This window comes from Eriocheir sinensis, chromosome 61 (assembly GCF_024679095.1).
Source record: "Eriocheir sinensis breed Jianghai 21 chromosome 61, ASM2467909v1, whole genome shotgun sequence".
Classification (NCBI taxonomy): domain Eukaryota; kingdom Metazoa; phylum Arthropoda; class Malacostraca; order Decapoda; family Varunidae; genus Eriocheir; species Eriocheir sinensis.
This window is the reverse complement of record NC_066569.1, coordinates 3,154,230-3,173,994: the sequence shown is the minus strand read 5'-3', so window position 1 is coordinate 3,173,994 and position 19,765 is coordinate 3,154,230. Positions and strand designations below refer to the sequence as shown.

The window sequence follows — 19,765 nt, the reverse complement described above, 5'->3', positions numbered from 1 at the left end:
TTGAACGTAAGGAAGGAAGGAAGGAAGGAAGGAGGACAAGAAGAAGAAGAAGGAAGAAAATGAAGGAAGAAAAAGACTAACTGACTGGCTGGTTAAAAAAAAGACAAGTGTTATATTACTATGTATATATATTCTATTTAATGTATAACTGATATATTTAACCTTCAAGACTTTACTTAACACTACAAAAAAGAACTATTAATGAACCTGAAAAAACAACACCATAGATTACAAGAAAAAGAAACATCGGGAAACTCCACAATTACTAAAATGGAGAAGTTATGGAAGAAGAATGAACAAAACAGAGACATTCACATCTACTTCATTATAAGCTTTTTCTTCTTCTTATCTCCTAATCACCTTTCCTTATGTGGTTGGATAGGCTCTGAGTCTCTCCCTCTCTTAACAGTCACACACTCTCTCTACCCTGGTCATTCATCCTTCCCATTCTCCTCTATCTTCTTCTTCTTGTTTATCATTCTTATTTTTCCTTATGTGGTTGGGTAGGCTCTGAGACTCTCCCTCCCTTAACAGTCACACACTCTCTCTACCATGATCATTCATCCTTCCCACTCTCCTCTATCTTCTTCTTCTTTTTGTTTATCATTCTTATTTTTCCTTATGTGGTTGGGTGGGCTCTGAATCTCTCCCTCTCTTAACAATCCATCAATCGCATTCATCTTTTCCATTCCCATTTCCCCCGTTCCGCTGACCCACAGACTCATCTATGCCAGCGCGAGGTGTGCATAGGGGGATGTGCGGTGCTGTGTGGGGGTGGTGCGCTGCGTCCACCACACACCCCACCACAATAGATCCCCCCCGCACACTGCCCACCCCACCCACACACACCATACCCCATCCCTCTCACTCCACTCCTCCGTTCACCATGAGACTGGGTGAATTTCGACACATCCCTTGCACCCCAGTCCGCTGTGGTGTGCCTGTAGGGTGCGCTGTGTGGGTGCTGACTAGTGCTGACTCCTGTGTTGGCCCCTGCTGTCCCTCCCTCAGGTTCCAGTAATGTTAAGAGTGAGTCCGAGTCCATTGGCGTCAGTCTGAAGATATCGCGTAACTCCTCCTTGGTCTGTCGGTTCTGCTTTGGTGATTGTCGTAGAGGTCCTGGTGGTGGTGGTGGAGGTGCGGTGTTGTGTCCAAGATGATAACACTGGAAAACATCATCTGTTAGGTTCAGTAATGGTCTAGGTTGTTGCGGTCCACCCTGAAACGCTACCACAGGATCAGTTTTCTTTATACTCTTGCTAGGATGCATTGGATGTCCTTGTGGGATGTTACTAATGTCCTGCTGGGTCGTGGGAAGCATATACGCATTCCCCACCAAGCCATGTCCCTTTCCATAGCCCTGGTGCAGCCCGTGTCCATCCCTCGGCCATGAATGACTGTGCCCATAGCTAGTGTTGGTGGGGGCGTGTCCGATTTCACCCCTCACATGACCATAAGGCTCTGTTTCCATGAGTCTCACCTCGCCGAGACTCTGGATTACATGTCTGTGGTGTGGGTGGATCTTATGTGTGTGTACGTCTGTCAGTGTGTGCGTTGTGTAGCTATCTCGCCCCTGCACACCACCATAACCACCTCTCCCTCTTATATCTGGATGGTCTGTCAGAGGCTGTGTAGTGAAGCCATCTCGCCCCTGCACATCACCATAACCACCTCTCACTCTTGTATTCGGAGCGTCTGTCAGTATGTGTGTAGTGAAGCCATCTCGTCCCTGCACACCACCATAACCACCTCTCCCTCTTGTAATCGGAGCATCTGTCAGTGTGTGTGTAGTATAGCCATCTCGTCCCTGCACACCACCATAACCACCTCTCCCTCTTGTATTCGGAGCGTCTGTCAGTGAGTGTGTAGTGAAGCCATCTCGTCCCTGCACACCACCATAACCATCTCTCCCTCTTGTATTCGGAGCGTCTGTCAGTGAGTGTGTAGTGAAGCCATCTCGCCCCGGCACATTAGTATCACTACCTCTCATTTTGGCATTCGGAGCATCTACCAGAGTGCGTGTGTAGACATCTCGCCCCTGCACATCACCATAACCATCTCTTGCTCTCGTATCCGGTAAACTCGAGTGTTCCTGGTTTTGCGACTTTCCCATGCAGCGTTCTAGATAGTCGAGAGGGTTGACTACCACTGACTTGGGGCACTGGGACACGAGCTTGCTGGTGGGCACCGGGGAAGGTGTCCGTGGATTGGGAAACCACTGGTGACTGGATTCCGAGGCCATGTCCCGTTTTGGTCCCTCTCGTAAAACCCTGTCGAACCACGCTGGACCGAGCTCTGTTGGGTACACTTGTGGGTTCTTATACTCCGAGGCATTGCATTGGGGGTCCTTCACCATCCCCTCCCTTGCCCTATGATGCTCCACGATGTCGTAGGATCCCATAACGGCAGCGGTAGGATTGGACGACTTCCCGAGGACCCACCCCACGCCAACGTCCATATCCTTGTCAGACTGGGTGGGTGAATCCTGTGGAGTCCCGCGTAGGAAGTCGAGGCAAGATGGTGTTTTGGGCATGTCCGTCGGCCTCGGGAGCAGACCTATGGGGCGGACTGTGTCATCATCTGTGGAACGAGGGATCGACAGGTTCGGAACATCACAGAAAAGGGTGGATGGACGTGGAGGGACTTGAGAACGGAAGGAAGGAGAAGATAAAATGGATGTTCTTCAGCTATGATCGCATGCTGAACGGAATACAAGGACAGTTAGAAAGAGAAAAAAGGACAAGATAGAAGGATAAGGAAGAAAGGAAGATAGGAAGATAGAAAGAAAGAGCATAAGAAGACAAAGCAGCAGATATGATAAAATGTGAAGATAGAGAAATGAGAGAAATAGGAAAATGTTAGAAGTAGAAGGAAAATAAGATAGAAGGATAATGAAGAAAGAAAGACAGGAAGATAGCAAGATAGAGGATAAGAAGACAAAACAACAGATAGACAGTTAATGATAGAATGTGAAGGAAGAGAAAGAATGAGAGAAAAAGGAGAATGTTAGAAGTAGAAGGAAAATAAGATAGAAGGATAATGAAGAAAGAAAGACAGGAAGATAGCAAGATAGAGGAATAAGAAGACAGAACAACAGATAGACAGTTAATGATAAAATGTGAAGATAGAGAAAGGAGAGAAAAAAAAGGAGAATGTTAGACGTAGAAGGAAATAAGATAGAAGGATAATGAAGATAGAAAGACAGGAAGATAGCAAGATAGAGGATAAGGAGACAGAACAACAGATAGACAGTTAATGATAAAATATGAAGATAGAGAAAATGAGAGAAAAGGGAAAATGTTAGAAGTAGAAGGAAATAAGATAGAAGGATAATGAAGAAAGAAAGACAGGAAGATAGCAAGATAGAGGATAAGGAGACAGAACAACAGATAGACAGTTAATGATAGAATGTGAAGGAAGAGAAAGAATGAGAGAAAAAAGGAGAATGTTGGACGTAGAAGGGAAATAAGATAGAAGGATAATGAAAAAAGAAAGACAGGAAGATAGCAAGATAGAGGAATAAGGAGACAGAACAACAGATAGACAGTTAATGATAAAATGTGAAGAGAAAGAATGAGAGAAAAAGGAGAATGTTAGAAGTAGAAGGAAAATAAGATAGAAGGATAATGAAGATAGAAAGATAAATGAATAAAGAAAAGAAAAAAAGGGATAAATAACAAAATAAGTACTTAAACACACAATATAAACATCAACACCATCATCATCATCATCATCATCAGCGTTAAGACGGAGTGATTGAATGAGTGTCTCACCGGTATCCTTGAGGGAGCGTACGACCTCCACTGACCCCATGGCTTGACCTCCGTACCCCTTGCCTTGACCTTGGCTCTGGGTTCGCTCTTCCTTGACCTTTCCACTGTGGCAGAAAGAGATTAGTATGAGACCACCATCACCACCACCACCATCGGCAGACCTTCACTACAAACGTCATCATTTTATAGGAGCGGCGAGTAGCAAGCTTTTTTTTTTTTTTTTACTCTTTATTGCCCTTGATGTAAAAAAAAAAAATAATAATAATAATAATAATAATAATAATAATAATAATAATAATCTTATATGCAATACTGTGATGAATATTTTAATTATTTATTTTTTGAACAGCGAAGGAAACCACTCAAGGGAGAAAAAAAAAAATGTAATGAGAAAAAACGTCCACAAATCACTACTCCTGTAAATGTCCTAATATTGGAACACTACGGAAAATATATCTACGTATTCGGAACGTTCGGAACAGAAGCATGTATGGGTGTTATAGTAATGTGGTAATGCGCGTACTTAACCTGGTAGCAGCGGGGATCGTGTTTCTTAATGGTCCCTCTAAGCGAGAAAAATGAGAAAAAATTACCCCTCACACAAACCATTTCATAATGTATATCAAAGCATTTGTGATCAGTTTATGCATCATCTATTTTTTTGGGTTTATATCATGGCACAAATTTGGCCCGTCACTGCTACACGGTAAAGCCACAAATTTGGCCCGTCGCTGCTACACGGTAAAGCCACAAATTTGGCCCGTCGCTGCTACACGGTAAAGCCACAAATTTGGCCCGTCACTGCTACACGGTAAAGCCACAAATTTGGCCCGTCGCTGCTACACGGTAAAGCCACAAATTTGGCCCGTCGCTGCTACACGGTAAAGCCACAAATTTGGCCCGTCGCTGCTACACGGTAAAGCCACAAATTTGACCCGTCGCTGCTACACGGTAAAGCCACAAATTTGGCCCGTCGCTGCTACATGGTAAAGCCACAAATTTGGCCCGTCGCTGCTACACGGTAAAGCCACAAATTTGGCCCGTCGCTGCTACATGGTAAAGCCACAAATTTGGCCCGTCGCTGCTACCGGGTTAAGTTCTTACCTGTTATATTGCAACACTACAGAAAAAATATATCTACGTATTCGGAATGTTCGGAACAGAAGCATGTATTGGTGTTATGATAATGGTAATGGGATCTCTTATGTCCTTACCTCATCTCATACTTCTTGTGGATGTTCTTGACAATCTCCGAGCTCAACCCTGCAAGACACAACCACCAGCAACATCAAGGCCAGAAACATCTTCCAACACTCATCGATAATATTCAAGCAACGTAATGTATAGTTATTAGAATGTTTAAGTAAATAACTGCGAATAGTATAGATGTGAGAAATGTAGGATTGAGTATATGTGGAAGCATAAGAGCTTTTTACAGTGTGGTATTAGGCAAACTAGATTATCTTTTGCATTTATCTAGTAAGAGATGAGAAATGTTTTGTGTTGTTGGTATTTCTCTGTCATTAGGGGAGACATTATTTCCTTCTTGATTATTTCTCTCTCTTTAATGATATAAGTCTTGAGGGTACGTCTTCCATCTCTCGCCAGGAACACTTAAACAACGTAATCTTTTGTGTTATTAAGATGTGTCCCACTCTTAAGTTAGTGGCTGCCAGTACTCGGTAGAATATTAATGAAGCTTCAGTAATGTAAGCCCTCTCTGTGTCTGTGTGTGTGTGAAAACGGATGCTTAGTTTTTTGATAAGTTATGAAGAAAAGAACATGACAGCCGTCCCTCAAATAGTATGGTTTCCAATGGTTCAGTTTCGGTTTTATGTGGATTTTCATAGATTTTTTTAGGATTTTAAAATTTCCCAACGATCAGGAAATTTAAAAATCCTAAAAATATATTCTATGACAATCCGTATAAAACTGAAACCGGACTATTGGAAACCGTACTATTTGAGGGACGACTATTAACATGTGATGACTGAAAAAAGCAAAACGTACATTCAGTCTTTTTCCGTAAGTCATTCAGTAAGATAAGATGCCAAGGCTGGACACATTTCACGGCTATTTCCACCCATGTTACGATCTCTATACTCTTTGCTATGATTTCCCAAGAGGTTTGAAGGGCAGTAGAAGACGCATATGACACAGAATATCAGCCAGTTGGTCGAGTAGGGAAGGAAACATCGGCACACTCATAAAACCAGCTACACTTTTTACTATGGTTTTGCAAGAGAAGGAGAGGAACAGTGAAAAAAGATGAAGAGAATGGGAAGGTACGGACACACTGTGGAAGACAAAAAAAGATATGGCAAGGAAAGGAGTTAGACAGAAAATGGAGGAGTAGGAAAACAAACATCACCACATCAATAGAACCTGTCTTTACCGAACACGACACATCATCGCTACTAACCTGTGGCTCCCGGGATGAGGTTAATGTTTTCGTCGAGCACTTCGTTCACAGCCGTCATCAGGTACTCAAACATGAAGCTCTGTAAAGGGATATATCAAAAGGAAATCTTCACCATAAATTAAGGCTGCCCTGTCTGAAACTAACGTCATTTTTGGGCTTTTTCTTCCTTATCCTTCTGTCTTCTTGTCCTTCGACTTCTAACATTCTCCCTTTTTTTCTCCCTCTTTCTCCTTGCTAATGTTTTTATCAATGTCCATATTTTCCCTCCTTCTAACTGTCCTTGTTTTCCGTTCAGCATACGATCATACCCAAAGAACCATCCGTTTTCTATCCTTCCGCTCCTTCCTGCCATCCTTTTTCTCTCCCTCTTTCTCTTTGCTAACGTTTTTATCAATGTCCATATTTTTCCTCTTTCTAACTGTCCTTGTCTTCCGTTCAGCATGCGATCATACCCAAAGAACCATCCGTTTTCTATCCTTCCGCTCCTTCCTTCCATCCTTTTTCTCTCCCTCTTTCTCTTTGCTAATGTTTTTATCAATGTTCATATTTTTCCTCCTTCTAACTCTCCGTGTTTTCCGTTCAGCATGTGATCATACCCAAAGAACCATCCGTTTTCTATCCTTCCGCTCCTTCCTGCCATCCTTTTTCTCTCCCTCTTTCTCTTTGCTAACGTTTTTATCAATGTTCATATTTCTCCTCTTTCTAACTGTCCTTGTCTTCCGTTCAGCATGCGATCATACCCAAAGAACCATCCGTTTTCTATCCTTCCGCTCTTTCCTTCCTGCCATCCTTTTTCTCTCCCTCTTTCTCTTTGCTAATGTTTTTATCAATGTCCATATTTTCCCTCTTTCTAACTGTCCTTGTCTTCCGTTCAGCATGCGATCATACCCAAAGAACCATCCATTTTCTATCCTTCCGCTCTTTCCTTCCTGCCATCCTTTTTCTCTCCCTCTTTCTCCTTGCTAACGTTTTTATCAATGTCCATATTTTCCCTCTTTCTAACTGTCCTTGTCTTCCGTTCAGCATGCGATCATACCCAAAGAACCATCCGTTTTCTATCCTTCCGCTCTTTCCTTCCTGCCATCCTTTTTCTCTCCCTCTTTCTCCTTGCTAACGTTTTTATCAATGTCCATATTTTCCCTCTTTCTAACTGTCCTTGTCTTCCGTTCAGCATGCGATCATACCCAAAGAACCATCCATTTTCTATCCTTCCGCTCTTTCCTTCCTTCCTTCCTCTCTACTTCTCCTTTTTATCTCCCTCTTTCTCGTTGTTAACCTTTTTACCATCACGTCCATATCCTTGTCTTCTGTTTACCATGCAATCATACCCAAAGAACCATCCGTTTTCTATCCTTCCGCTCTTTCCTTCCTTCCATCCTCTCTACTTTCTTTTATATGGCCATTGCTAGCAGAGGGGGTTAGCACATATTTTTTTTTTATCAGCATTTGAATTTGAGGATGACCTATGCTGAAAATTAACCTAGCATAAACATTTCTGCGATATAATTTTTTTATTTTTTTATCATTGGAATTTGAGGATGAGTGAAGTCGAAAATTAGCCTAGCATAAACCTTTCTAGCCTAGCCGTACCTTGTCTGTCGAGGCCTTGGGTTGCTTGCTCTCGGCTCTCTCATGTGGCTTCCTGAAGGTTGTTGCTGGTGGAGAGAGAACGAGTATTTCTTTTTAGTGTGATATTAAAGCCATTTTCTGTATTTATTAGGTAAGAGAAATGAGGAAATGGCTGAGTATAGGTGAGAGAATGTGGTTATTTCGTGTGTGTTTCCGTGTAATGTGATTTTAAACCCATTTTCTTCATTTATTAGGTAAGAAAATGAAGAATCGTCTGAGTAGGTACAGGTGAGAGAATGTGATTTTTTTTGTGTTTCTGTGTGTGTAATGTGATTTTAAAGCCATTTTCTGCATTTATTAGGTATGAAAAATGAAGAAATGGCTGAGTAATTGAGAGAATGTGATTATTTTGTGTGTGTTTCTGTATAAAGTGATTTTAAAGCCATTTTCTGTATTTATTAGGTAAGAGAAATGAGGAAATGGCTGAGTTTAGATGAGAGAATGTGATTATTTTGTGTGTGTTTCCGTGTAAAATGATTTTAAAGCCATTTTCTGTATTTATTAGGTTTGAAAAATGAAGAAATGGCTGAGTAATTGAGAGAATGTGATTATTTTGTGTGTGTTTCTGTATAAAGTGATTTTAAAGCCATTTTCTGCATTTATTAGGTATGGGAAATGTAGAAATGGGTAAGTATAGATGAGAGAATGTGATTATTTTGTGTGTGTTTCCATATAATGTGATTTTAAACCCATTTTCTGCATTTATTAGGTAAGAGAAATGAGGAAATGGCTGAGTTTAGATGAGAGAATGTGATTATTTTGTGTGTGTTTCCTGTAAAGTGATTTTAAACCCATTTTCTGTATTTATTAGGTTTGAGAAATGAAGAATTGTCTGAGTACTATAGATAAGAGAACAGGAACTTTTTACAATGTGGTATTAAGCAAAGAAGATTTTTTTTTTCATTTATAAAGTAAGAGCAGATAAGAGAATGTGATTATTTTGTGTGTTTCCACGTAAAGTGATTTTAAACCCATTTCCTGTATTCATTAGGTAAGAGAAATGAGGAATTGTCTGAGTACTGTAGATAAGAGAACAAGAACTTTTTACAATGTGGTATTAAGCGAGAAAATGAGAAGATTTTCCCTCACAAACCATTTCATTTATAAAGTAAGAGCAGATAAGAGGTGCTTTAGATTATGTATCATCTATTTGGGGGTTTATATCATGGCACAAATTTGGCCTGTCGCTGCTACCGGGTTAAGCAAAGATTTTTTATTTTATTTATAATGTAAGAGCAGAGAAGAGGTGCTTTACTTTACTGCAAGACATTTTTCAAAGCATTTATAAGAGAAGAGAATAAATGTCTTGCAAGTATTGATAAGGGAACTCCACTGACAGTGCAGTATTAACACAAACAAGACATCTTTCAAGCATCTATAGGGTCAGAGGAGAGAAGAACCGTCTGTATTGAGTATAGATTCAGTAACTCAGCTAACAGTGACGCATTAACACAAACAATTAAGACATCTTTCAAGCATCTATAGGGTCAGAGGAGAGAAGAACCGTCTGTATTGAGTATAGATTCAGTAACTCAGCTAACAGTGACGCATTAACACAAACAATTAAGACATCTTTCAAGCATCTACAGGGTCAGAGGAGAGAAGAACTGTCTGTATTGAGTATAGATTCAGTAACTCAGCTAACAGTGACGCATTAACACAAACAATTAAGACATCTTTCAAGCATCTACAGGGTCAGAGGAGAGAAGAACTGTCTGTATTGAGTATAGATTCAGTAACTCAGCTAACAGTGACGCATTAACACAAACAATTAAGACATCTTTCAAGCATCTACAGGGTCAGAGGAGAGAAGAACTGTCTGTATTGAGTATAGATTCAGTAACTCAGCTAACAGTGACGCATTAACACAAACAATTAAGACATCTTTCAAGCATCTATAGGGTCAGAGGAGAGAAGAAATGTCTGTATTGAGTATAGATTCAGTAACTCAGCTAACAGTGACGCATTAACACAAACAATTAAGACATCTTTCAAGCATCTACAGGGTCAGAGGAGAGAAGAACTGTCTGTATTGAGTATAGATTCAGTAACTCAGCTAACAGTGACGCATTAACACAAACAATTAAGACATCTTTCAAGCATCTATAGGGTCAGAGGAGAGAAGAACTGTCTGTATTGAGTATAGATTCAGTAACTCAGCTAACAGTGACGCATTAACACAAACAATTAAGACATCTTTCAAGCATCTACAGGGTCAGAGGAGAGAAGAACTGTCTGTATTGAGTATAGATTCAGTAACTCGGCTAACAGTGCAGTATTAACACAAACAATTAAGACATCTTTCAAGCATCTATAGGGTCAGAGAAGAGAAGAACTGTCTGTATTGAGTATAGATTCAGTAACTCGGCTAACAGTGCAGTATTAACACAAACAAGACATCTTTCAAGCATCTATAGGGTCAGAGGAGAGAAGAACCGTCTGTATTGATTATAGATTCAGTAACTCGGCTAACAGTGCAGTATTAACACAAACAAGACATCTTTCAAGCATCTATAGGGTCAGAGGAGAGAAGAACTGTCTGTATTGAGTATAGATTCAGTAACTCGGCTAACAGTGCAGTATTAACACAAACAATTAAGACATCTTTCAAGGATCTATAGGGTCAGAGGAGAGAAGAACTGTCTGTATTGAGTATAGATTCAGTAACTCGGCTAACAGTGCCACATTAACACAAACAAGGGACATGATTTATAGTTTCCTCCATTTTTCCCCCCTTCATTACGAGCCAGACAAGGCTTTTAAGTGCTGCTGTAACCCTGCCCAGGACAAACAGTAACCCCAAACCTAACGTGGTGGGCTGGAGAGGTTTAGGGTCATATGAGACATTTCGCTGCCCAAGAACATATATTTGACGAGGCTTCCATAGGAGTTGTGGGCATTTCCAAGGGTAGTTTTATGACCCTGGTGGTAATCTGACACTTCTTCTGTACCATGAACCTAAAGAACCACTCATTAGGACCCGATTGATCCCCTCTTTGACCTTTAGAAACAGCTGATGTGATATGGCAAAGTGTCTTGTAATACCAGCCGAAGTTAAAGTCCGCATTCATGAACTTATAGCGACACGTCAGTTAATCTATTTGATCTGCCTCCTCTCATCATGCAAGAGACAAACGCATCACTCGTCTTGAACATATAAAAAAATTGATTGCATACTTGATTCACTGGTTCCTGTTGCTCTGGGCTTCTCCTTAGCATGTTTGGGCTGACCGGAGGAGGTGCCGGGCTGCTGGTCTGCTGCTGGGGGGACACACTTCTGCATCACATGGAACAGAAACAACGAGGAATTACATGACAAAGTGAGTTGGGAAGGAAGATGTGAAAGTTGACGAAGAATAGACTAGAATAAAAAGAATAATAGACTAAGAAGAAGAAGAAGAAGAACTGGTGACTTCTGCAAAATAACAAGATAAAGTTGCTTAATAAAAAATGTGTAGGAATAAATAGCACTTATCCCTTGCCTTGCTGGGTGGGTTCGTAGTGACATCAGGGCTTGAGGGAGATGTGTCCGGACTGTGGATATTCTTGTGTGGCTGCTTCTTGGACTCTGGAGAAGTGACATGACATGGAACCTTAGCTGACAGACAGATAGGCGGACAAAAAGACACATATATAGGCTACAATCTTAACCCGGTAGCTGCGGGGATCATGTTTCTTGAGGCTTGTCTCTGCGTTTCCTCATGTTCTTTTTTTTCACCTAACCAAACCCTACCTAAATCACCCCCTCCCCCGTCTAAGCGAGAAAGATGAGAAAAAAAATCATCACTCACGCAAACCATTTCATAATGTATATCAACGCATTTGTGATCAGTTTATGCATCATATGTTTTGGGGGTTTATATCATGGCAAAAATTTGGCCCAACGCTGCTACACGGTAAAGCCACAAATTTGGCCCATCGCAGCTACCGGGTTAAAGACATATACCAATACAACAACTTATAGAACTTCAACAGACAGACAGATAGACAAAAACACACATGATTGTATACACTTATGGTTACAAAGATGAAAACTTTAACCATAACACGAAGGTTAGAAATACAAGCTTAAATAAACATACCTAAACTAACCTTCTTTCCTAGTATTTCTCTTCTTATGAGCATTATACATATTAACACTCTTATTTCGTATGATTTCCTATTTTTTTTTTATTATTATTATTCTTTTTTTTTTTACGTCTATGCCTATAGTGCTGGTAGGCTTGCTTGAGGGGCCTGGATGGTAGTCGGCCCCAGCCCATCATGGCGCAGGCAAGTGTTTATAGTGGCGCCATCTTCTCTGATCTCTATATACAAGCGTTATGTTCACCTAGTCTTATATTTCCCATGATGTCTTTTCTTACGATCATTACATTCATATACTCTTCCATATCTCATTATTTCTTCTATACGAACTTAACATTTACGTACTTTTCTCGCGTTTAGTGTGGTGCCTCGATCCCTTCTTCTTGGGCAGGAAAAAGCGACGGGGCGAGACAGTGTTGGACGAGGTTGTGGTTGGCGGCGGCGGAAGAGCGAGTTGTTCCTTGGCGCGCGCAACGATGTCCGACAGTTTGGCGTTTGCTTGCGCCTTCACCTCCGCGCTCATGCCAATCTCACCTTTAGACGGAATGAAAGGAAGAATAGAATAGAATCAGAATAGAACATAATAGAATCAGCTCCTCTCCTTCCCTTCCCCCCATTGCAAAAGAAAAGTAGAAAAATAAAACAAAGAAAAACAGACATCGCAACCCGGCCCCTTCCGCGCATAGTGAGTGACAATAATATCCTCTCCCCGCGAATAGTGGCGGACAATATCCCAGTCCCGCGAATAGAGAGAGTCAACTACATTCCCCCAGTCGCCAACAGAGAGGGCCAACAATATCCTACTCCCGCGAATACTGAGACAACAATATCCTCTCCCCTTCCGTGAACAGAGAGAGTCAATTACATTCCCCCAGTCGCCAACAGAGAGGGCCAACAATATCCTACTCCCGCGAATACTGAGACAACAATATCCGCTCCCCTTCCGCGAATAGAGAGAGTCAATTACATTCCCCCAGTCGCCAATAGAGAGGGCCAACAATATCCTACTCCCGCGAATACTGAGACAACAATATCCTCTCCCCTTCCGCGAACAGAGAGAGTCAATTACATTCCCCCAGTCGCCAATAGAGAGGGCCAACAATATCCTACCCCCGCGAATACTGAGACAACAATATCCTCTCCCCTTCCGCGAATAGAGAGAGTCAATTACATTCCCCCAGTCACCAAAATATATAGAGAGGGCCAACAATATCCTACTCCCGCGAATACTGAGACAACAATATCCTCTCCCCTTCCGCGAATAACAAGAGACAACTATATTCCCCACCCGTGAATGCTGAGGGCCAACTTAATTCCCCTCCCCATATACGCGAATAACAAGGGTCAATTATCTACACCGCATCATTACGTAAAAAAACAATTAACACACCTCTTGGTACATTCCCCTCGTTGCAGCCTTGAGCGTAGATCCTGCGCCGAATCTGAAAGAAAAAATGCAGTAGTACTATGAGTTTTTCTCTGGCGGGATGTAATGGGAGAGTTGGGAGTAACTGGATTGAATGTGCAGAAAGGGAGTGCCAGAACGGGGAGGGATGGAGGGAAGTTCACATGAGGGGGCGGAGTGTCGGGGATATAGATAGATAGATAGATAGATGTAATGAGAACAGCAATACAACACAAAATAGCTTCATAATATAATAGCCCACCATTCTCTTCAATACTTACTGACATTCTTTTGCTGGAAATGCTTCTTCCCTCGTCATCTTGCAGGGACTGAGAGAATTAAGCGAGGATGTCAGAAAATAGCATCAACACAGAATAAGTATAGATTTAGATTTCAAATATATACATAGATGGATAATTTTCTTCAAGTAGTATATAGATGCATGATATATTGTTAATTTTTCTCAGTTTATTCATAATTAATATATATGTCTCATTGATTGGCCTGTATTGTAATTTAGTCATCATTCCAAACACTGAAGTCTTATTAACCCTTTTTTTACTTATTTCAACTCTCTAACTCTTCACACACCCATATAAAACCTCATGCACTCATCCATAATTGATCTCATTAGTTGGCATATATATCATTAGTCTCAGCATCTTCACCTTCTCAGCATCCTTGTACCTCTGGACCTCGGCTCGCATGATGCTCCTCTCGTCTCTAGTGTGCCGTGTCTATTAAAATAAAAAAGAAGAGATAGGCTACACGAGAGGCTAGTCAGTTTGAAATCACAACTATCTATCTATTTTTTTTTTTTTTTACGTCGTAGCCTATTGCGCCGGTAGGCTTTTTCCCGGTGGATCCTGAATTCCTGATGGTCGGTCCAAGGCTTCTTCCCGGTGGGGCCTGTTGGTCGGCCCAGCCCGTTCTGGCGCAGGCGAGTGTTTATAGTGGCGCCATCTTGCATTGGCTCATGCTGCCCTCCCGGAGCTCATCTTTAATCCTAGAATCTAGAGTCCGGGTTGATAGGTGGTCTTCTGGACAGCATGTGGGTAGTTTTAAGCCACTCGGCGGCGGCTGAAAAATCCCAGCTTGGTGGCACCGGTCGGGGATTGAACTCGCGTCCTCCTGAACGCGGGGCCGTCTTGCTATCCATTCAGCCACCGCCTACCCTTATTTATCTACTCTATCATCTATCTGTCTATCCTGAAGACTATTTAGCACTACATAGCCTATTATTTGCTATCTAGTACAAAATTGTAAGTATAGGCCTAGTCCATTTTTCTCCATGATCTTCTTTTTCTTTTTCGTCTTCTGCTTCTTTAAATTCTCTTATATATATATATATATATATATATATATATATATATATATATATATATATATATATATATATATATATATATATATATATATATATATATATATATATATATACGCCTTCATGTCCTTGTTCTTCTTCTTCTTCTTTTATTATTGTTATTATTATTATCATCATTATTAGTATTGCTATAGTTACCCTTCCTCTGGCCGCCTTCCCTCCCGCCGCCTCCTTCCTCCGCCTCGCGTGGGCTCGGTATTTCAGCCTGTCCATTCCTCTCCCTCACGTCTGGGGAAGTAATAATTAAAACAAACTAATTAGCAACCTTTCGTCATTATTTACACTACCTCACGGGCTTTCTAAATGACCGCAGAATGATGAAAAACGAGAAAAAAGGAAGGTATTAAAAGTTAGGCGTCAAATTCAGCGTGTTTCGTACGTGGGACTCGAACCTACGTTCACGGGTTCACCACGCCCACACGCTGACCACTCGACCACCGCCTTCCCAAATTACTATTATTTTACAGCTAAATATAAGGATACCTCTATTAGTTTCCTAGTGTAATTAAGCCTTAAATTATATATGGTCACAGAATGATGGAAAATGGAGAAAAATGGAATAGCCTATATATCGCAAGCTGTCTGATATATTGTTGTTCTTTGAAATATAATGATCTAGAATACCTCCATTAGTTTCCTAGTGTAATTACTCGATCCTTCTATATGGTCACAGAATGATGGAAAATGGAGAAAAATGGAATATATCGAAAGCTGTCTGATATATTGTTGTTCTTGGTGAAATATAATGATCTAGAATACCTCTATTAGTTTCCTAGTGTAATTAAGCCTTCTATATGGTCACAGAATGATGGAAAATGGAGAAAAATGAAAAATATCGAAAGCTGTCTGATATATTGTTGTTAGTGAAATATAGTGATCTATAATACCTCCATTAGTTTCCTAGTGCAATTAAGCCTTCTATAAGGTCACAGAATGATGGAAAATGGAGAAAAATGCAAAATATCGCAAGCTGTCTGATATATTGTTGTTAGTGAAATATAGTGATCTAAAATACCTCCATTAGTTTCCTAGTGTAATTAAGCCTTCTATATGGTCACAGAATGATGGAAAATGGAGAAAAATGAAAAATATCGAAAGCTGTCCGATATATTGTTGTTAGTGAAATATAATGACCTAGAATACCTCCATTAGTTTCCTAGTGTAATTAAGCCTTCTGTATATGGCCACAAAATGATGGAAAATGGAGAAAAATGGAATATATCGAAAGCTGTCTGATATATTAATTGTTGTTCTTAGTGAAATATAATGATCTAGAATACCTCCATTAGTTTCCTAGTGTAATTAAGCCTTCTATATGGTCACAGATCAATGATGGAAAATGGAGAAAAATGAAAAATATCGAAAGCTGTCTGATATATTGTTGTTAGTGAAATATATATATAGTGATCTAGAATACCTCCATTAGTTTCCTAGTGTAATTAAGCCTTCTATATATGGCCACAGAATGATGGAAAATGGAGAAAAATGGAATATATCGAAAGCTGTCTGATATATTGTTGTTAGTGAAATATAGTGATCTAGAATACCTCCATTAGTTTCCTAGTGTAATTAAGCCTTCTATATATGGCCACAGAATGATGGAAAATGGAGAAAAATGAAAAATATCGAAAGCTGTCTGATATATTGTTGTTCTTAGTGAAATATAATGACCTAGAATACCTCCATTAGTTTCCTAGTGTAATTAAGCCTTCTGTATATAGCCACAAAATGATGGAAAATGGAGAAAAATGAAAAATATCGCAAGCTGTCCGATATATTGTTGTTCTTAGTGAAATATAATGACCTAGAATACCTCCATTAGTTTCCTAGTGTAATTAAGCCTTCTGTATGGTCACAGAATGATGGAAAATGGAGAAAAATGCAAAATATCGAAAACTCTGATATATTGTTGTTCTTAGTGAAATATAATGACTTAGAATACCTCCATTAGTTTCCTAGTGTAATTAAGCCTTCTATATGGTCACAGAATGATGGAAAATGGAGAAAAATGGAAAATATCGCAAGCTGTCTGATATATTGTTGTTAGTGAAATATAGTGATCTAGAATACCTCCATTAGTTTCCTAGTGTAATTAAGCCTTCTATATATGGCCGGAGAATGATGGAAAATGGAGAAAAATGGAAAATATCAAAATCTGTCTGATAATTAGGCTAGCGCAGCATATACAAATGTCTTTTCATGGATCAAATTACTAATGTTTCTGTACTTAGTTAAATATAATAGTCCATATAGTTACCGTTATTAGTTTTTAGTGTATTTACGGCTTCCTAAATGGCTTAAGAATCCTGTAAAATGAAATATAAAGAAAAAAGTATCTGACTTTGAGCGTATACAAATGGCTTTTATGGATCAAATTACTATTGTTTCTGTACTTAGTTAAATATAATAGTCCATAATAGTTACCGTTATTAGTTTTTAGTGTATTTACGGCTTCCTAAATGGCTTAAGAATCCTGTAAAATGAAATATAAAGAAGAAAGTATCTGACTTTGAGCGTATACAAATGGCTTTTCATGGATCAAATTACTATTGTTTCTGTTCTTAGTTAAATATAATAGTCCATATAGTTACCGTTATTAGTTTTTAGTGTATTTACGGCTTTCTAAATGGCCGTAGAATCCTGTAAAATGGAATATAAAGAAAAAAGTATCTGACTTTGAGCGTATACAAATGGCTTTTATGGATCAAATTACTATTGTTTCTGTTCTTAGTTAAATATAATAGTCCATATAGTTACCGTAATTAGTTTTTAGTGTATTTACGGCTTTCTAAAATGGAGCATAAAGAAAAAAATATCTGACATCGTATACAAATGGCTTTTCATGGATCAAATTACTAATGTTTCTGCTCTTATAGCCAAATTTAATAATCCATAGTTACCTTAATTAGTTTTGGGTGTAATTAGAGTCCCCAAAGAACTGCTGGTCACACTCTATATTATAATTTCCATCACATGACAGACAGACACGTGGTTCAAAGATGGCAGTGACAGATGAATTAGTATGGGACTTTTATTTCGCCATTGCAACATTTTTGGGTGATTTTAAGGCTATTATTTGCATTCTAATTTATGTTAAGACTCGTAATGGTTAGGTGAAGGAGTGTAAAGTTGAAATGACCGCCACTGTGGAAGAAATAAGGTGGAGGGTTAAGTAATCGCTTATTTACGCAATAGTTTATTAGAAAGGACATATAGGCGATGTAAATTTGAATATAGAGGAACTTCATATATTTTAATAGAAGAATTGGAGTGTTTGTTTAGCACTGAAGGTCAAAAATAGGAGAAATATCAGTAAAATATCTATAATATGATACGGATTTAGTTTTGCTTGGAGGCTCCCGGACAGCGGTGGCAAATTCTCGTACTCCAGAACATTGTAGTAATCGATTTCAGACCCAAAATCTCAATAACTGCAACACTAACGCCATTCAGTTAAAGATAACGTAAAAATCTTGATAAATTAGGGTCTTTAGTGAGAGATGGGCATCAAAAAAACTGGAAAATACAAGATGCGAGTACGATAATCTGTCAACAGTGGCCCCAAACAAGACCGAGGCCAAGGCAATGGTGCCAAATCATCATATCCATCACATTGCATATACTGGATTTCGACATTTAATTATTGCCAAGAAGCAACAATAATTAACCATTTCAACGATAACCATAAATGAATGTAGTTATTGGGGTGGAGGAGACAGTTTTTGGGCTGGAAATCAGGAAACATAAGAGACGAAGTGCGGAAATCTGGCACCGTTGGAGTGGCCAGACACGTGCGGGCGGCGGCAGGTTGTAAGCAGCCCCGCCATGGACGTGTATCGCAATATTTGGTCCTGGTGTGACAAGGCGCAGCTGGAGAGACACGGCCAGCTCATCAGCGACGCCGTACTGAACCAAGGCGTCTTCCAGAACAGTGTGAGGCGCGATGCACGGATGTTAATTACTATGAAGTGCCATACTCCTGAACAGTCCACTATATTTTTCTCCTTTTTCTTGAGTCTTGAGTGAAATAATCTCAAAAAGCGGTGGTGTCTGTTCTCTTATGCTGGTGTGATGTCTCTTGGCGTGGTGCTATTGATTACAGGCACCTCAGGGCAGGGGGGGTGCCGGGTGGCTGCCCTCCTTCCACTCTGAAGCCCTGCAGGTTATCTGCTTACTACTCTTATGTGTAGTCTAGAGGCTCCGCCTCACAGTCGCGGTGGTCCGCCACTGCTGCCCATCCTGGCGTCTCTGTCCTGTAGAGCCACTTGATCGGGTAGTGCGTTGGAAGTGCGGCACTGGGCTGTGTGCCCTGGCACAGGAGGTTCATCTGGCACTGTCTTCAGGAACTTGTCCAGTCCAGCCAGATAAGCCCCTGACCTCTTTTGGCAGCGAGTTGAAGATCCTGGGACCCTCATAAGCCAGGCTGGCTGCCAGCAGGGTCTTGATCTTACCTTCACTAGGTTTACCGTTACCGTTGATGAGGTTTCAGGCCCCGGTCCGCCGCCGTAGCATTGCTCCACAGGGCCGCTAACATTATAACAGTAATATTAGCACCTAAAGTTGTCCTCATTCCTCATGTTTGTGAAGTCGTAGGATTTAGTGAATAAGTGGGTCTTCAGCACTTTCTTGAAGACTGCCAGACTGCCACTGTTCTTACATCCCCGGGTAACTCATTATAGAGCCGCGGGGCACTCTTCTCAAATGCTCTGAAACCCAGTTCCAGGTTGACCCTGGGCTCATAGAGTCTGTACTGTTCAGCACTGTGTCTCAATGACATGGTGGTGTCCAAATGAAAATCCTGTAGTAAATTTCTCAAATATCCAGGTTTACCAAGTCGTGTTGCTTGATAAGTCAAGACACAATTTGTAGACTATTCGTGCCTTAATGGGGAGCCAATGCAAGTCTATAAGTGCAGGTGTAATTCTCTCACGGGGGGGACAGACCCTTTATTAGCCTTGCAGCTCTGTTCATAACAAGTTGTAGTTTCTTCAGCAGATGTTTAGGAAGGCCATAATAAAGTGAGTTACAATAATCCAGCTTACTAGTTACATGATTATATATAAGCA

The 19,765-nt window shown here is 40.4% G+C and overlaps 2 protein-coding genes across 5 annotated transcripts in view; one reads left to right on the top strand and one right to left on the bottom strand.

The window, feature by feature from the left end:
• Positions 1-76: 76 nt before the first annotated feature.
• On the bottom strand, positions 77-17,705 carry LOC126986140 (uncharacterized). Of its 3 annotated transcripts, XM_050842031.1 has the most exons (11): positions 17,600-17,705; positions 14,838-14,927; positions 13,597-13,644; positions 13,301-13,352; positions 12,256-12,444; positions 11,002-11,392; positions 7,786-7,850; positions 6,196-6,274; positions 4,988-5,036; positions 3,774-3,877; positions 77-2,580 (listed from the first exon to the last, which is right to left on the bottom strand). In XM_050842031.1, exons 6-11 carry the CDS (start codon positions 11,105-11,107, stop codon positions 722-724), a joined length of 2,262 nt encoding a protein of 753 aa, XP_050697988.1. In that variant the 5' UTR covers positions 11,108-11,392; positions 12,256-12,444; positions 13,301-13,352; positions 13,597-13,644; positions 14,838-14,927; positions 17,600-17,705; the 3' UTR covers positions 77-721. The 3 variants fall into 3 exon arrangements, with proteins under 3 accessions (XP_050697988.1, XP_050697987.1, XP_050697989.1); XM_050842030.1 differs by lacking the exons at positions 14,838-14,927; positions 17,600-17,705 and adding an exon at positions 13,984-14,552; XM_050842032.1 differs by lacking the exons at positions 14,838-14,927; positions 17,600-17,705 and adding an exon at positions 13,984-14,552 and having other exon boundaries at positions 77-2,556.
• Positions 17,706-18,464: 759 nt separating this feature from the next.
• Positions 18,465-19,765, top strand: part of LOC126986139 (proline-, glutamic acid- and leucine-rich protein 1-like) — a 32,001-nt gene continuing 30,700 nt past the window's right edge. For both annotated transcript variants that reach the window (XM_050842029.1, XM_050842028.1), the window contains exon 1: positions 18,465-18,632. In XM_050842029.1, coding sequence (XP_050697986.1) covers positions 18,525-18,632 — 108 coding nt within the window. In that variant the 5' untranslated portion in view covers positions 18,465-18,524. The remainder of the gene's footprint in view (positions 18,633-19,765) is intronic.